At 35.4% G+C, this 19,822-nt stretch overlaps 1 protein-coding gene across 1 annotated transcript; it reads right to left on the bottom strand.

The window, feature by feature from the left end:
• Positions 1 to 603: 603 nt before the first annotated feature.
• Positions 604 to 18,138, bottom strand: LOC133814021 (MDIS1-interacting receptor like kinase 2-like). The gene is made up of 4 exons (XM_062247040.1): positions 17,332 to 18,138; positions 13,875 to 13,878; positions 1,154 to 1,222; positions 604 to 1,070 (listed from the first exon to the last, which is right to left on the bottom strand). The coding sequence occupies exons 1-4, from the start codon at positions 18,136 to 18,138 to the stop codon at positions 604 to 606; spliced, it is 1,347 nt and encodes a 448-aa protein (XP_062103024.1).
• Between the last annotated feature and the right edge of the window lie 1,684 nt (positions 18,139 to 19,822).

Genomic DNA, 19,822 nt, shown 5'->3' with positions numbered 1-19,822 from the left:
AACAATCATACTGTGTGGTTAGAAAAAATAAAAGAAGCTACTTGTGGTTGAGTGTTTCTTTGGGAGGGTACGGATTCATATCCCAATATATATATATAATAATTTTTAGTCCTTATTTTGTTTATTTTTCACAAATTTTTTAATTTTTGAATGATTTTTTTGGATTATTCATTACAATATATGATGTGTAAAAATATTTGGAGATGTATGATATTTAGAAAAATGTTAATATTATCCATAAAAAAGTTTATAAGTTTGTTAAAAGTTAACTAAAAGTACTTAATTGTTACTTTTTTTTTTAAACTCAAAGACTTGATTGCCAAATTTTTTTCTTCTAGACTTAATTACCATAGAGTGAAAAACTCACAGGTCAATTATGATAGAAACCTTTTTTTTTTCTGAATTTTTATTTTTCATGCATTGGGGATTTGAAGAAATAACTTTTACATCCGTAAATAGAAAATTATAATAATAAGACAGTTATTGTAGAGTGTGAATAGATTTTTTTTTTGCTCACTCATGCTAATAGACAATTGAGGAGGAGACAATATACAACTTAATCTTGCAACGAAAAACAGGTGACTGAAAATTTTATATATACTATTAGATATATACATATAATATCATCGTTAAATTTCCTTGAAAAAAAATATCATCATTGAATATTTCTCCAATAATCTGATCAATTCCAGTATCAGCAAAGACTTCGGCTGGGATAATTAGTTGGCCGAGAGAAAAAACAATAAAAGGCTTGGCTAACAATCCTTTGCGAGCAAGAAGTTGCCGAGAGACGGGCTTCATTGTTGGTCGACACTTTGGATTGGCATTTATGCACGCAAATGCTGTTGTGGCAACAAGACCAAACTCTCGTGTCGCAAGTCGATTTGACGGTGTTAACAAGCGTTTGTCCAATTTATCTATTAGCAACGTGTTTTGAGCCATAGATAATAATGAAGATAATAATGACGATAGCAGTTCTTGACAATGCCTACCCATTAAAGTTTCAAGTGCCAAAACTCCAAAGCTATAAACATCACATTTTTCTGTTACAACCATTGTGTAGGCGAGTTCTACATTGACAACAAAGTGAACATACACTAGATGAAGAACTTCAACTATCAAATTTGAACAAGGGCTATGTATAATAATTTACCAGGAGCAATATATCCACAAGTACCAGCAATCATGGTTCGATTGGACGACTCTGGATCTAGTAGTTTAGCTGTACTAAATGTTAGAATATTTTATATGGACTAACATAATTAAGTGTTGCTCACACAGTGTCGGTATTAGCATGTAATGATAACTATATAATCGGTAATGCATTATATTACCATCAGGCCATAATGGGATGAACATAACGTACTAACATGCTCGGGGCCCATGGACACGCTCTAAAACGTCTTTGGTCAGCCCATTGGGCCAAGACAACTAATTCTCTTACATTGGGCATGTAAGCCCAATTGGCCCATAATTCCTTATATAAAGGGTTGTGCTCTTGATTGATGATTAAGGTGGAATGAGTGTGACTATGGTGTAGAGAGAATGATAGAGTAGTGTTCATTACTCCCAAGCTCTCATTTTCTCTATATGTGTAGATCAAAGAAGTGTAATCAACATGATTATTAAAGATCAAGGCGATAATTGGAGGTACGTATATTATTATATTAATGCCCTAAATAAAATGTTTGATCATGGAAATTCATGAGCATGATTTGATATTGATTATTGTTTATTTAGTGCTCATTGTGTATTAATTATAACAATTGGTATCACAGCCAGGTCATTTGATTTTAGGGCTTATTAGAATAATTTTTTTTTTCAAATCTGATTTACATAAAAAAAAAAATCGAAATTATATATTATTGGTAGATAAAATTAGATTGGAGGATGAGTATTGAGTTTATCAATATTTTAGATTGTATTTTCCGTTTCGTTTATGTTGAAAACACCAAAAACTCCAAGCTTTTTCAAAGCTTGTTAATGGCCGAAAATGACTATTAGATCTACGGGTTTCAGATGTTTATAAGTTTGAATGGTTACTGGAAGTAGAAAGAGCATGAAAAATGGAGAAAAACCCCTCAAACGACATCAAAATCGGAGCTCTGGTGACTAAAATCCAACGGGGTCAGAATTTGGGTTCAAAACGGGTCGAACAGACCCGCTGGAGGTTGAAGATAATCTCAAAACGACGTGTCGTCGTTTTTCTGATTTAGTGTCGTTTTTGGTTTTTTTGTTATTTTCCGAAGTGCTGTCGTTTTTTATGATTTATGTCGTTTTCTGACAAACTACATGTAGTTTTCTGAAAAACTACATGTCGTTTTTGGGCATTTTTCAGCAAATTTTTTTTAAAAACTTTTTTGGGCGCGTGGGGGCGCGTGAAGATTCCATTTTGGACTAAATTTCCACCATTTTGCTCCTTTTAATTTTTCCAATTTTATTGTGTGATTATATTTTGGGTTTGGTCAATTTAAATTGTTAATTGACGCATAATCACATAAGTAATTTGAATTAATTTTTTTTTTCTCTCACAATTTTATTTTTTATTTATTTCATTGGATGAAGACATAATTATATTCATGCCATAAAAATTATTTGATAGATGATTGAAATTTTTGATAATATAATTATGTTAGTGAATAATTAATTGAGTGCTTATGTACTCACCTATCGTGAGTCTAAGCATGTCAATTTTGTTATTCATAAAATTGTGAGAATTGTGATAAATTTATCGTTAAATAATTTAATCTCATACAAGGCCATTTTTTATTTGTTTATCATTCCATAATTTTGTTATATATATGCCTTTCGTGATTTTGATAATTTTTTGTGAATTTCATTGTTGTTATTATTATGAATTCTTTCGGGGCATATACTATGGAAAATGTGTAATAAGATATTGGTCATGGTTTGTGCATTTATTATAAAAATTATTGTCAATATTTAATTAATATTTTTGGTAATAAAATTTGCTAGAAATACAAAAATGCGCAATCGGCCTTATTAGATAATTATGAGATTAATTTTTTTTTCATTGAATGTGTTGTGCTTACCTGTCGTAAGTTTTCACATGTCAATTGTCGAAAATTGTGATTCATGTTAAATACTTTTCTCCCGTATCAATCACAATTAAAAACTAAGATCCATGCATGCAATTTAGTCATCCTGTCGATGATTTTACTATAAAGTAGGATGCTTAGATGGTGAAGGAAACACATTAGATGTCATGAACCACACAATCTTTTCTACCCTATCGGTAGTGGATTAGCTGAATTTGGTTATGATATTTAAAGTAGTTGTCCTTACCTGCGTAAGAGTCATATGTTTTGTTTGAACGACTCTAACATGACATGATCGTTTCCGTTGATAGATCATTGAGAAAGCTAAGAAAACGAGCAGATTGCATAATCCTTGTTTTCACATAGTGGCACTGCTCTAAGATATTTTTTTTTAGTATTAAGCAATCCTAAAACCTCTACCGCTTAGTTATCGGATGGGACTATAATATGTCTTGTCATATCGATCTCTCATTAGAAAATTGGACTAGGCCTCGAAATTGATAAATCTTGAAATCATTTGAATTCAAAGATGCCAAGTTACTGCATGCTCAGTGGGAGTATTGCGATGAGTTTCAATTGGTTTTAGTAAGGTATATATGTGTCGATCGATCCCTATTGACAAATTTTATAAGGTTGGAATCACTTAGGAATTTTTCTTGGGCATCTAAAGTGATATTCCTACGTTTGCTACACAATGATGAGTTAAGGAGACTAGTACGTTGGTTTTGTGCCTTGAAATAGTTTCGGTGGAACTAATGAATCAATTATTACAGTACTTTTATGCTTAAGGATCAAGATAAGGCATAGATCATAAGTTGACAAGTTTTGGATCAATATTACAATGGATGTATGATTGTCATTGTATATTCCGAAGAGATGATTATGTTAATTGTGAATGTCTGTAAATATAGTGAATTCAAGATAATGGGTTAATGCATATGTACTCGATATCATATCGTTGTTGCTAGTAAAATTGAGGATAGCTAAGCTATATTTAGGCAACAATTTTTGGATTGATTTAAGTCTGAACACAGTTTTCAGTATAGCGACTTTGATAACTTAGTTACAATTTTGGATGAGAAATGGAAAGAATAGAGGATATAAGTTTTTTGACTTATTCAATCTCAGTACACATATTCATCGCTAATGACTATCATAATTATTGATAATAGTTTTACAACCCAACTGTCCACAATGATTAATCTATAATGCATACAAATTTTGAGAGATATCGAGTATTTATCACTCTTTTGATAAGATCTCTCATGCATTATTATTTTAAGCACAGTCTTCTCAAAGTTTTGACTCATCAAAGTTTGAAAGCTTTTTATGTTTTAGAAAGCTTTATAGTGGAAAACACCTAAGGGATTAAACCATGCATGCATAATGATATGCAGTCACTTTTTTATGTGTATTGTTTCTCGAAGTGACAAGGACACAACAAGACTGGTAGATAGTCTTAATTGTTGTACTCCATGCATCTTGGTTTGATGGTTGTTATTATATTTGAATGTCTCTCAGGCCAAATTATGTGTAGTATACATATCCTATCGATATGATATCATACATAATTTATTTGATTGCCTATTGCATGCTGGAGATTAATATGGTGTTTGTTGATTAAATTGGTCCAAGTGGGAGAGATATTTGAATCTTGTATGGACTAATATAATCACAAACATAATTCCATATTCACAACCATGTTAGTTGTTTTTCGAAAGAGACAATGTGAGATAAGTCTTTCACACCAACACTCAAGAAACTAAGACTCAATGGATCATATCGTTTTATTCTGAATAGCCTCATGAATGTTGTGATTGAATAAGAATTTACATCTAAGGATATTTCAGAAGTTCTAATATTATGAGGCAATATAGGACATTGCATTTGACAATCTTGGATTTTAATCATATGAGAGAAGATGAACATTTAAGTGTTTTATTGAGAATATCAAGTTTAATATGTATGGCTCTTCTAGCTATTATTTTTTATAAGTATATAAAGTTATCTATGTTGGAGTTTTAAGATGGCATTAGACAAGGGTTAAAATTTTATTTAGGGAATAATTGGATTTATCCCTCATTTTGTTGCTTCCGCTGTTATTATTGATGTGTAGAGTCCAAGAACTTTACTTAGCTAGTTAGATAGTAGTATAATAGTAATAATAGTATTATCTTTATGACTGTGGATTTTTGGTTCAGACCGGCATTTATTTGGACACTCATAGTAGTACTTGTAGATTTTCTAAGTTTAACCTATAGTTTAAGAATATTAATTTTAACCTAAGGTTTGATTAATATGACTGATATTGAGGATAATATTTAGTATACTATAAGGTTTAAATAAGAACCAATAGGATTATAGCACATGTTATGTATGGATTATTAATGATTAAGTATTTTGAGGATTAAATTTATTAAGGGTAAAGTTTGAATGCTCTAAGGTCAGTCAGCAGCTTTGAAAACGTTTGAGGGCTTAGTCAAGGCTGTTTACTCAATTCAAATTAAGCTAAAAATGTGTAATTTCGTGTTTAAATAATCAGTGTATGCCGATATATCGCAGCTATAGGGGGCGATATATCGCAGCACGAAGATACGAAAAACCTGAAACGATGCACGATTGCCTCGGGCATACTGGCCCAGGCGATATATCGCCTACAGGGGGCGATATATCGCCTCTCTCAGCATATTTTAAAAGTTTTTGAAATCGTTTTCCATTCAAACCTTCAACCTCTTGATAAGTCCAGCACCTTTCTGAACGAGTCTTCAGCCTCTGCTGAACGATAATTCAAATTATTTTCACTTAAAAAGCCATTATTTTTATTCAAGTTAAATGAGATCTTTTCATTCCTAAACTCTATAAATAGGACCTAGTACCCAGCCATTATTCATCTTTTACTCTAAGTCCAGAGGCTGCAAGTTGCTAGGTGAGTGTGAGAGTGTAAACACTTGGGTTGGGAATCATAAGCTTGATCATTATAAGCTTATCAAACACTTGGGGAAGTAATGTTTTATAGCATTTCAGTTCAAGGTTTAGATTGGTCTTACAAGTCTTCAAGGTATTTCCACACTCTAGTTCATTGGTATTATTTTATTTAAGTTCTCATAGTCTTCTACCCAGCCTTCTAACCTTATTCTTATTTTGGTTAGGAAATCTAAGTTCTTGAGCACAAGGTTTTGGTAAGTAAATTTTAATAGTATAGTTCCTTCATCTCTTTCATCTCTTTTTCTTCAATAGACTCACCTTGTTACAAATGGTTTTTAGGAGTGTTCCAAAGTCCCAACTCTGTCCTCATATCCCGGTATTTTGGTAAGGAAAATAGGATAGAATCTATATGCTTTTATATGTTATCTTATGATTTTATGTTATGAATATGTTATGATATGTATGATTGTAGACTTGGGCATATGACCCATATGACTAACAAGCCCCATATAGATTATGGGCATATGACTTGCTTAGCTAGCAAGACCCCACTAATCTAATGGGCATATGACTTGTTTAGTCTATGGGACCCCAAGTAATAATGGCCATTATAGTATGTATGTGATATAAGTGTTGTGTTATGTTATGTTATGTTATGTTATGTTATGTTTTTATGTATTTTTTTTTATGAAATTTATGTATACGGACTATGTGTTAGAATTTTCCTTGCTGGGCATTAGGCTCACTCCTTTTTGTTTATATGTGCAGGAAAATAGTCTTAGTGGCGGGAAAGGTTCTTGGAAGCTTGGAGAATGTGTATCGAGGCGGAATGGATTCAAGAGCCGAGCATTTCGATTCGAGGATGTAGTTTTGTTTCTTATGGTTTTTACATGTATTTTCCACATTTTATTATGTAAATCTCTTTTTAATTATGTCATGTTTTGATTTTAAAACAATGAGATCCCATATCCTACTTGATATTTTATGTAAGGTACATCTTTATTTTTTTTTTACAAGTTTCTTAATAAAGTTATGGTCTTTTCACTTGCAAGTTTTATTAAGGATTAGTATTTATGTATAGTTTTCGTTAATGGTCCAAAAGTCTAGAGTAAGTTGGGTCATTACAGTTGGTATCAGAGCAACGGTTCCGTCGCATGAAGTTCTCCTCGATACACACACACAAAAGCTCCGAATCTGACCGCCAAGTAAGTATTTAAGTTATGGTTATTTTGCTTATATGTATAGCTAACGATTTTTAGTATTTATGTTTTTAGTTAAGTATGAACGAAGCTTTAACCTATCAGGATATTCGAGCCATTAATGCTTTAAAAAGAATAAGGGAGCCAAGAAACACCGTAGGAGCACTAGCAAGAATCACTCGAAGATTGCTTTTGTTCCACAAAGAGATAGGTCACCTTCAAGAGTCTAAGCAAATAATGTTGAGATCAATGGAACAGTATGTATTAATAATTAGACTATTTAAAGATTTCCATCCTGTAATAACAGCCTTAGAAGAAATATGGGAAACCATGAATGATGAGGATGAACTGTCATTAGCAATGCGATATTATTTCCTCTTAGTTAGGTTCACTGCAAAATCAGAATTTCAGTTTTCAAATGAGCAAAAACATAGGATTTTCACAAACCTTCCTAGAGGACATTTTGATGCACATGATAATGACGATTATGAAGAGATAGATGACGATATGCTAGATGAAGGATCAGATGTAGAAGATCCCGATTTTTAGAATAGTAGTTTTCATTGCTTGTTTTATTTCTTTCTTTATTTTATGATTGTAATAAGTGAAAACTATTTTTCCAAATGAATAACATGTTATTTTATTATCATGTATGAGTTTGATTTTATTTTCGCAATCATAATAAATACTAAATAAAATGATTATGACTAAGTTCGTTGAGGGTGGATACAAATCAATGAACCAAGTTTCCTTATTGAGAGTTAGGGGGCCTTAGTAGTGGGAACGATTTTACTGATCCCAGCCCTCCCTCAATATGGTTAACTTTGGAACAAAGATAAGTTTCGAGCCTGAGAATTAAGTCATATAGGATAATTAGAAACAGACTTAGAAAATAAAGATGGATTGTTTTTCTAAGTATAGAAACCCACTTTAATAATAAAGGAGACTTGTATAATTAATTTTCATAAGAAGTCATAATAAATAGGTCCGAGATATGTTTGTTTTAGAATAAGTTTTTGCCTTAGAGCCTATTAGGTAAAGTTCTAACATGTTTCTTTCAACTGTTAGAACTTTTGCTACGATGTCGCTCTGAAGATCTGCACGCACCAACGGAAACGCCTCCAACGCTGTCCCAGCAACCAATGAAGCCCCTCCAGTTCGCAGAAGGGGAGTGCGTGCTAGTGCCCGCTGCAACGCACCGACACCGCCAGCTGACAACACTGCGGAGATCGCTAGACTGCGACAGCAAGTCGAGGAACTTTTGCAGCAACAACAACAGGCTCAGGCTCAGACTCAGACTCAGCCTCCACCGCAGCCGCAGCCGCAGCAAATGGCCTCAGCACCCAAACAAGTTGGTCCATATGGGGGATGGCCAGTGACGATTTACGCGTATTATCCAGTACAACACATGGAGCCAGTATATGAGAGGTTCCGCAAGCAGCACGCTCCAAACTTCGAAGGGACTACATACCCCTTTGAGGCAGAAGAGTGGCTAAGGAATGTGGAGCCCATTCTGACACACATGAATCTCAGTAATGCGGACCACATATCCTGCGTCTCATCATTGCTCAAGAAGGATGCCAGGATATGGTGGGACTTGGTCTAGCAATTGCATGATGTTGCCACCATGACATGGACCAGATTTGTGGAGCTGTTCCACAAAAAGTACTACAACTCAGCTGTACTCGCTTCAAGAGTTGAGGAGTTTGCCAACTTGAAGCAAGGAAATTTATCAGTGGCAGAGTATGCTCGTCAGTTCGACCGCTTAGCTAAGTTCGCATCTGAGATGGTTCCAACTGATTTTCTGAGGGTAAAAAAATTTGTTAGAGGACTTCGACCAAAAATCGAGATGGGGGTTAAACTAGCAAACCCAGGGAACACTAAATATGCTGATGTTCTTGAGACACCAATAGAAGTAGAGAGGTTGCAGGCTAATGTAAGTAAAGAGGAAGCCGGTAAGCCTGAACCTAGACAACAAAGTCAACCTCAGACCAGTCGGAGCAACAACCATAACAGCAACAATCAGTCCAGCAACAACGGTAACGACCAGAAAAGACGGCATCCGGATAACAAGAAATTCGACAGCGATAAGAGGGCACGTACGAATAATGGGGGAAATAGGCCAGGCTACGTGGAATACCCGCCATGTGCTAAGTGTCAGAAGAAGCATCCTGGAGAATGTCGCGCAAACACCAAGGAATGTTTTAACTGTGGTCAGGAAGGGCATCGTAAAAGAGATTTTCCTCAGCAGAAGCCAGAAGGGAAGAAGGACGAAAAGATGGTTCCTGCTAGGGTTTTTACTTTAACCTAAGGAGAGGTTGATGCTAGCAATAAGGTGGTCACAGGTCAGGTTTCTATCCTCAATAACTTATGCTATGTTTTATTTGATTTGGGAGCCACTCATTCGTATATCTCGTTAGGAATGATAGAAAAACTAGACAAACCTTGTGAAAGATTTAGAACTAGGTTTGTAACTGAGTTGCCTTCAGGCAAAGTAATTCTATCATCACGGATAGTACGAGGCGTACCAATCAAGATTGAGGACATAGAACTAGAAGGAGACCTGATAGAGCTAGTGATCAAGGACTTCGACGTAATATTAGGCATGGACTGGCTAGTACGGCATGGCGCAACCATCGACTGCAAACGCAAGAAGGTGATGTTCGAGACTCCTGACGGCCAGAGATTATGCTTCATGGGACAAGCTTCAGGATTACGCACCCCGTTAGCATCATCTCTCAAAGCTCAGAGAATGATGGAGAAAGGATGTCAAGCGTTCTTAGCCAACATCACAAATATGGAAAGGGAGATACCACTTAAGGTTGGAGATGTCCGTGTTATACAAGAATTTCCAGAGGTATTTCCCGATGACTTGCCAGGATTGCCGCCAACTCGGGAAATAGACTTCACGATAGAATTAGTACCAGGCACCGAGCCTATCTTTAAGGCACCATACCGGATGGCACCTACGGAACTCAAGGAGTTGAAGACGCAGCTACAAGAACTCCTAGACTTGGGTTTTATTAGGCCGAGCCATTCGCCATGGGGAGCTCCGGTGCTATTCGTGAAGAAGAAGGACGGAAGTATGCGGATGTGTATAGACTATCGTGAGTTGAATAAAGTAACGATTAAGAACAAGTACCCGCTACCTAGGATCGACGATTTGTTTGATCAACACCGAGGCGCGACTGTATTTTCAAAGATCGATTTACGGTCCGGGTATCATTAGCTTAAGGTAAAGGGAGAAGATATTCCTAAGACAACCTTTAGGACTCGTTATGGACATTACGAGTTCTTGGTTATGTCCTTTGGTCTTACTAACACACCAGCCACATTTATGGACTTAATGAATAGGGTCTTCAAGGATTACTTAGATAAATTCGTCGTTGTGTTCATCAATGACATTTTAATATACTCCAAGGATGAAGTAGAGCACGAGGAACATTTAAGGATGATTTTGACGCGATTGAAGGAGCATCAACTCTACGCAAAATTCAAGAAATGCGAGTTTTGGCTTTCGCAAGTGGCGTTCCTCGGGCACATTATATCGAAAGATGGAGTTGCAGTAGACCCATCAAAGGTAGAGGCCGTGAAGGATTGGCCTAGACCAAAGAACGCATCTGAAGTGAGAAGCTTTCTAGGGTTAGCAGGTTATTATAGGAAATTTGTAGAGAGCTTTTCTAAGATAGCCACTCCGCTCACCAACCTGACCCGGAAACAACAAAGATTCAACTGGAATGATAAGTGTGAAGAAAGCTTCCAGTTGCTCAAAGATAGGCTTTGCTCAGCACCAGTACTTAGTGTACCAACACCCAACGATAAGTTCATAGTCTACTGCGATGCATCAAAGCAAGGATTGGGTTGCGTGCTGATGCAAAATGACAAGGTGATAGCCTACACCTCACGAAAATTGAAGGAGTACGAGCAGCGCTATCCAACTCACGATATGGAGTTGGCAGCGGTGGTCTTTGCGTTAAAAATATGGCGCCATTATCTTTACGGAGAATGGTGCGAGATTTATACGGACCACAAGAGTTTAAAGTACTTCTTTACTCATAAGGAGTTCAACATGAGGCAACGCAGGTGGTTGGAGTTAGTAAAGGATTACGACTGCAAAATCTTATACCACCCAGGAAAGGAAAACGTAGTTGCCGATGCGCTTAGTAGGAAAAGTTATGGAAATTTAGCAGCTTTATCCGGAATAGAAAAGCCGCTACAGTAGGAGCTGATCAGTGCCGGAATAGAAGTAGTTGTAGGCAAGCTTGCTAACTTGTTTATCCAATCGAATCTGCTAGAGGATATACGAATTGGTCAGGGACATGATGACACACTAGCAGCACATATGGATGCAGTCAAAGAAGGCAAGGCTACAAATTTCTCAATATCTAGCCAAGGTTTATTGAGATATAAAGATCAGGTATGCGTGCCAAATGATCAAAGTATTAAGAAGACGATTTTAGAAGAAGCGCACAGTACCCCATACTCAGTTCACCCAGGGTCTACCAAAATGACTCATGACATCAAGGCAATCTACTGGTGGCCAGGGATGAAGAAGGACATAGCAGAGTATGTATCTAAGTGTCTTATATGCCTGCAAGTGAAAGCAGAGCATCAGCGGCCTGCAGGTTTATTGCAACCGCTTAGCGTACCAGAATGAAAGTGGGACGATATAGCCATGGACTTCGTGACGGGTCTGCCAAAGACGAATAAGTAGCATGATTCTGCTTGGATAGTAATAGATAGACTAACCAAGTCGGCTCATTTCCTGCCTGTTAGAACTTCATACACGGCAGACCAATATGCAGACATCTACATCCAAGAGATAGTACGGTTGCATGGAATCCCCAAGACAATAGTGTCAGATAGAGGATCGGTGTTTACATCGAGATTTTGGGGAAGTTTACCGCAAGCTATGGGTACTAAGTTAAGTCTTAGTACAGCTTTTCATCTTCAGACAGATGGGCAGTTTGAGCGTACGATTCAGATTTTAGAGGATATGTTATGCGCATGTGTACTTGATTTCGGAGGATCATGGAACAAGTACTTGCTGCTGATCGAGTTCTCGTACAACAACAGCTACCAGTCAATGATCAGGATGGCACCTTATGAGTTGCTATATGGAAGAAGGTGCCGATCACCGTTGCACTGGGACGAGGTAGGAGAAAGGCAGCTTCTAGGGCCCAAAGCTGTTAGACAAGCTCAAGAAGCAGTAGCGCTTATTAGACAGTGTATGCTTGCTGCTCAAAGCCATCAGAAAAGCTATGCGGATGCCAAGAAACGCGATGTGGAATTCCAAGTCGGAGATCAAGTCTTCTTGAAGATATCTCCTATGAAAGGTGTAAAGCGGTTTGGGAAGAAAGGTAAGCTTAGTCCCTGATTCATAGGTCCTTTTGAGATATTGGACAAAGTGGGACCAGTTGCGTATAGACTAGCCTTACCGCCAGCACTAGCCGATAGTCACAACGTTTTCCACATCTCGATGCTACGCAAATATGTGTCGAACCCATCTCACGTCCTCAAGTACGATACGATAGCACTCCAGAAAGACTAAAGTTACGAGGAACGACCCGTTTGCATCCTAGATAGGGGGATGAAGCAGTTACGGTCCAAGAGCTTTCCTATAGTCAAAGTCCTATGGAGTAATAGTTCTGAACGAGAGGCAACGTGGGAGTTGGAGGAGGACATGCAAGGCCGGTATCCGGAGTTATTTGGTAAGTAAATTTTGAGGACAGAATTCTTTTTAGTAGGGGAGAATTGTAGAGTCCAAGAACTTTACTTAGCTAGTTAGATAGTAATATAATAGTAATAATAGTATTATCTTTATGACTGTGGATTTTTTGTTCAGACCGGGATTTATTTGGACACTCATAGTAGTACTTGTAGATTTTATAAGTTTAACCTATAGTTTAAGAATATTAATTTTAACCTAAGGTTTGATTAATATGACTGATATTGAGGATAATATTTAGTATACTATAAGGTTTAAATAAGAACCAATAGGATTATAGCACATGTTATGTATGGATTATTAATGATTAAGTATTTTGAGGATTAAATTTATTAAGGGTAAAGTTTGAATGCTCTAAGGTCAGTCAGCAGCTTTGAAAACGTTTGAGGGCTTAGTCAAGGTTGTTTACTCAATTCAAATTAAGCTAAAAATGTGTAATTTCGTGTTTAAATAATCAGCGTATGCCGATATATCGCAGCTATAAGGGGCGATATATCGCAGCACGAAGATACGAAAAACCCGAAACGATGCACGATTGCCTCGGGCATACTGGCCCAGGCGATATATCGCCTACAGGGGGCGATATATTGCCTCTCTTAGCATATTTTAAAAGTTTTTGAAATCGTTTTCCATTCAAACCTTCAACCTCTTGATAAGTCCAGCACCTTTCTGAACGAGTCTTCATCCTCTGCTGAACGATAATTCAAATTATTTTCACTTAAAAAGCCATTATTTTTATTCAAGTTAAATGAGATCTTTTCATTCCTAAACTCTATAAATAGGACCTAGTACCCAGCCATTATTCATCTTTTACTCTAAGTCCAGAGGCTGCAAGTTGCTAGGTGAGTGTGAGAGTGTAAACACTTGGGTTGGGAATCATAAGCTTGATCATTATAAGCTTATCAAACACTTGGGGAAGTAAGGTTTTATAGCATTTCAGTTCAAGGTTTAGATTGGTCTTACAAGTCTTCAAGGTATTTCCACACTCTAGTTCATTGGTATTATTTTATTTAAGTTCTCATAGTCTTCTACCCAGCCTTCTAACCTTATTCTTATTTTGGTTAGGAAATCTAAGTTCTTGAGCACAAGGTTTTGGTAAGTATATTTTAATAGTATAGTTCCTTCATCTCTTTCATCTCTTTTTCTTCAATAGACTCACCTTATTACAAATGGTTTTTAGGAGTGTTCCAAAGTCCCAACTCTGTCCTCATATCCCGGTATTTTGGTAAGGAAAATAGGATAGAATCTATATGCTTTTATATGTTATCTTATGATTTTATGTTATGAATATGTTATGATATGTATGATTGTAGACTTGGGCATATGACCCATATGACTAACAAGCCCCATATAGATTATGGGCATATGACTTGCTTAGCTAGCAAGACCCCACTAATCTAATGGGCATATGACTTGTTTAGTCTATGGGACCCCAAGTAATAATGGCCATTATAGTATGTATGTGATATAAGTGTTGTGTTATGTTATGTTATGTTATGTTTTTATGTATTTTTTTTTTTATGAAATTTATGTATACGGACTATGTGTTAGAATTTTCCTTTCTGGGCATTAGGCTCACTCCTTTTTGTTTATATGTGCAGGAAAATAGTCTTAGTGGCGGGAAAGGTTCTTGGAAGCTTGGAGAATGTGTATTGAGGCGGAATGGATTCATGAGCCGAGCGTTTCGATTCGAGGATGTAGTTTTGTTTCTTATGGTTTTTACATGTATTTTCCGCATTTTATTAATGTAAATCTCTTTTTAATTATGTCATGTTTTGATTTTAAAACAATGGGATCCCATATCCTACTTGATATTTTATGTAAGGTACATCTTTATTTTTTTTTTTACCAGTTTCTTAATAAAGTTATGGTCTGTTCACTTGTAAGTTTTGTTAAGGATTAGTATTTATGTATAGTTTTCGTTAATGGTCCAAAAGTCTAGAGTAAGTTGGGTCATTACATGATGACCTACAATTGGCTAGATTATTGTAAGAAACTTCATATGCGGTCAAATAAAGATAAAGGATCGAGACAGTTTGATAAACCTGTGATTCCATACACGAGATAAGTTTAATTACATATACCTCTAAATTTCTAATCGATAGTCATTGGTAGTTCTTAATCTTTATTTGGAGAATTGATATGGTTATTTCATGATTTCCAAGCTATGATCAAGCGTGAAAGTTTAGGCTTAATCCCATAATAATTGGGAGATTTTCTTGATGGTGGTTTTTTTTTTAAGAATAAGTTGTTTGATGGTTAAAGTAAGGTGAATTAAAGCCTATAGCTAGTCTCCACTATAATAATGAATTTGTTCGTTACTATTATTGAGTTGTAAAGTGGTGACTATTTAGAAATCAATATATAAGGATGCAAGAACTAAATTCTTGTTTAGAGGACACCCGAGTTCAATGCATTAAATCCATTTTGAGGCAGGACATCAAGATAGTGATTACTGTAATTCTCAAAATAGTCAATTCGAAACATTATCGTTAGTCAACACTATATGAGAGATCAGTGGGAGCAATGATATGTTTATATTGTCACTTGATATAGTACATTGCTCGTATCTTATGATTTTGATCTATTTTGGAGACAAATTAAGCCGTTATTTGATAATATCTGTCAGATGAAGAATTCTTGATAAACCTTGTATGGTCTAAAAATTTAGTTTCTTCGTGATGAGATCAACGGTAGACTGAATTGTCTCATAGTTTGCATTGACTAACTATTGTAGTGATTAATGTTTCGATTTCATTGAGAATCTTTAAATAGTCTAAACTGTGATGTGTTATGAACGGCCTAAAGTCCATGATATTAGTAATGACGAGAGATCAAGTTTGAGATTATCTCACATATATGCTTATTGAAGGCAGCCTAGGGTTTACTCAAGTATACACATTCCTATCGTGATATCTGTTACAGGCATGCTGGATTGGTACTTAAGTTGTCATCCTTATGGTACCAAGGATGTGTTAGCAATCGACAAACCAACATTGTGACATATAGTAGTTGGTTTTAGTGATATCGATTGGAAATGCTGCATGGATGATAAAATCCACTTATAAGCATTCATGATTCTAGGAGGAGCTATTTTGTAATTAAATGTCATATGAACACCTACAACTTCCTCTCTCATACAAAGTGAGTATAATGGTAAGGGAAGTTATATGTGATTAGGTGTTGCATGGACATTGACAACATCCTCGTATGTGAAGGTAGAGTGTGTGGCGTGTTACGAGGACATTGATTGTACATTACAATTGCGATATTCCGTTTCAGTGTTAAGAGTAGTTGACTCTATTGTGAACTTACTGAACTTATGTGATAAATATCGCAATGATATCTATCTCTCGGAACTTGGGGAGTAATATTGCTCTATTAATGATGATGACGTTCCATATGTAGTGAGAAAGTTGTGGAGTCCTCTATTAGTATCATAACACGCACTTACAAACAACATGCTAATGACTACACTGACACGAGTTACCTGAACGTATGTACTAAGAAGTCATTTCTTGTTTGGATTGTTGGGAGCCAAAGATGTATTTGATCAGTGGGAGTCATTGTTTTTCATGTATGATCGACATGTTAAGGATTGCTATTGGTTGTTGAATATATGCATATTCTGGATAACTCTTTGATGTTGTGTGTACACACTTGTTGATGCAAGCTAGTGGCTTAGTCTCGGTGCTATGTTCGAGTGGATCCAGATCAGTAGTTATCATCATGTTTTATGAATCTCAGAATGTATTATATTTGTGTCCTGTCGATACAATATGGTGCATAATTAGTTTATAGACATTATTGTTTCTTGAGATTTCTATGTATTGATACTGTTGCTTAGTGAACACATATTAGTGTAATTATGTAGTCCAAGTGGGAGAATGTTAGAATATTTTATATGGACTAACATAATTAAGTGTTGCTCATACTGTGTCGGTATTAGCATGTAATGATAACTATATAATCGGTAATGCATGATATTACCATCAGGCCATAATGGGATGGACATAACGTACTAACATGCTCGGGGCCCATGGACACGCTCTAAAACGTCTTTGGTCAGCCTATTGGGCCAAGACAACTAATTCTCTCACATTGAGCATGTAAGCCCAATTGACCCATAATTCCTTATATAAAGGGTTGTGCTCTTGATTGATGATTAATGTGGAATGAGTGTGGCTATGGTGTAGAGAGAATGATAGAGTAATGTTCATTACTCCCAAGCTCTCCTTTTCTCTATATGTGTAGATCAAAGAAGTGTAATCAACATGATTATTAGAGATCAAGGCGATAATTAGAGGTACGTATATTATTATATTAATGCCCTAAATAAAATGTTTGATCATGGAAATTCATGAGCATGATTTGATATTGATTATTGTTTATTTAGTGCTCATTGTGTATTAATTATAACACCAAAGTCAGAGAGAAAAGCGTCCAGTTTCGAGTTTAACAAGATGTTGGTGCTAGTTACATCACGATGAACAATAGAAGGAGTGCAATCATGATGCATGTAAGATAATAATGCATAAGCTATGCCTTTAATGACATTGACCCTTTTGCTCCAACTTAAATCAGTAGCATGTGCATCGTTGCTCAGGACACAAAATAAGCTTCCTTTTTCCATGTACTCATAAATAAAAAACATACTTCTCTTGTGCAAACAAAATCCATGTAGTCTCACAATATTTTTATGACGTATTTCTGTCAAAGTTTCTATCTCATTAGTGAAACTTTGTCTTAGAGTTGGTTGTTCAGCCTCTGCACTGTGAAGCTTTTTCAAGGCAATTACTTTGCCGTTAGGTAGTTGTGCTCTGTACACACTACCGTAGCCACCAGTTCTGATGCAATATCTAATGTCAGAGTCTTCTGTTGCTCGTATGATATCTTCAAATGCAATTTTCATCGAAAATATATCTCCATTCTTCATTGTTCGATGGCTAGGAGGTTGGACTTTTCTTCTCTTAAGGTAAATTTTAAAGACCAGACAAAGCCCAAAAAAGCCAAAGAGAATTGAGATGAGAAGAATCATTTGATGTGTGCTGATGAATCTCTTCTTACTCGAGCTAGAGTTAGAGCAAGGATGGAAGAAACTTTCTGAATCACTACATAAGTCCTTATTTCCAGTAAATGATGAAGCTGAGAATTTAGAAGGAAGCCCATCACTTATTTGACCTCGTAAAGAATTGTGTGAAACATTAAAATTGATCAAATTAGACATTTGGTCAAGGTGAGAAGGTATGTTTCCTGATATATTGTTATTTGATAGGTCCAAAATATTCAATTCGGATAGATTTCAATCGCATGTATCGAACCATTAATTTGATTTGAATTTAAGTAAAGAACGGAAATCCTATCTAAAGCAATCAAAGATGGAAAAATTGGACCGGTGAGATTGTTAAAACTTAGGTTCAAAATTGTCAATTCCATCAAATTTTGAAATTCTAATAGGATGAAGCCATTTAATTTGTTGCGGGAAACAGACAATTTTTCTAGATTCATCAAGTTGCCAAGTTCTTGACGAAGGGCGCCACTGAGTGTATTATTACTAAGATCAAGTGCCTTTAATTGAGAAAGCTTGACTAGTGAAAGAGGTAACTCAACGGTGAGAACATTGTTGGAAAGGTCAAGGTAGGTGAGCTTTGTAAGATCACCTATCTCCAGTGGAATAATCCCCACGAGTCCTACCGATGAAAGATCCAGATGAGCTAAATGTGGAAAGCAAATGTTAGAATATTATTTGTTTGGTATATAAAATCAACTAATTAATTTAATATATTAAAGTCAATATTTAATTTATTGACAAAATATTCTAATTAATGGTCAACATTGTTTGTTACCTGATTTTGTTGTTACCCGATTTTTCATATCCCAACTGATTGAGGAAATATCTCAATCTGTGGCAGAGACTCTGATGGTAGGTCTCACTCTATAAATATAGAGTACCGGTCCCCAAGCTCGCTGCTCATTCTGACTTTCAGTAACTCCATCTAAAAGAGTTAGTGAGAGCTTGAAAGCCCGTGTACTCGTTCTAACTTCTGTTTCTTTTCTTTTGTAGATCTAAAGCTAGATCGAGGTTATCAATAGCAATGGCTGGAGGTATACAATATTCGATCTTTTTTTGTATATGTTCATTCTATATATTAATTCCGCCTACATGTATATAGAATTGTTCATATGTCTACTTTCATATTAATTCTTACATTTGGTATCAGAGCCAGTCTACATCTCTGCCTTGCTAATTTTATCTACATATATATTTATTTGATTTATATATGCCTTCATGTTCATATTCATATATATATATACATATATCTACGTTTTTTTTGTTGGCCTACATTTAACAAAATTTCTTTTGGTAATTTTATTGTTTTTGTATTGTTTTGTGTTTACATATATGTTATATCTAACATATTTTGGCAATATAAACAAATTATACATATTTTTTTTTATGATTTATAGATGTGCCTATGTATTCATCTATACACATATATTATATATTCGTGTATATAGTTTTATATATTGTTTGAGGGCCATATTCATAATTTTTTATTTTTTATTTTTATTTTGATAGAGAGTTTTAATGTCTCATATTTTTTTGATTTTTTGTTTCAAAACTAATTTTCCACATAAGTACCATTAGAAATCCTTCAGATTATTTTTTCTAATGATCTATGTTTCCAAATCAAGTTTTGAGAATCCAAAATCAGTTTTGCAACCTTCATGTACCCGGTTATGGCCAAAAACAATTTTGATATTAAAGTTCGATTTTTTGTTATTGTTTAATCAATCTAACGTCATGAATCTCTTTAGACATGAATTTCGAACCAATTTGGACAATAAATTTTATCTTGCCAATTTAATTAAAACATATAATTTTGGTAAATTATATATTTGGAAATTAA

This window comes from Humulus lupulus, chromosome 2 (genome assembly GCF_963169125.1).
Source record: "Humulus lupulus chromosome 2, drHumLupu1.1, whole genome shotgun sequence".
In the NCBI taxonomy this organism is placed as follows: Eukaryota; Viridiplantae; Streptophyta; class Magnoliopsida; order Rosales; family Cannabaceae; genus Humulus; species Humulus lupulus.
Note: the sequence above shows the minus strand (reverse complement) of the source record. Positions and strands in the feature narration are given on the sequence as shown.

Excerpts from the sequence above, each read along its gene's own strand:
- LOC133814021 (XM_062247040.1), bottom strand. The coding sequence starts at position 18,138 with ATGTCTAATTTGATCAATTTTAATGTTTCACACAATTCTTTACGAGGT. Across the intron at positions 1,071-1,153 it reads TTGTGGATATATTGCTCCTG|AACTCGCCTACACAATGGTT; the intron begins GTAAATTATTAT and ends TTGTCAATGTAG.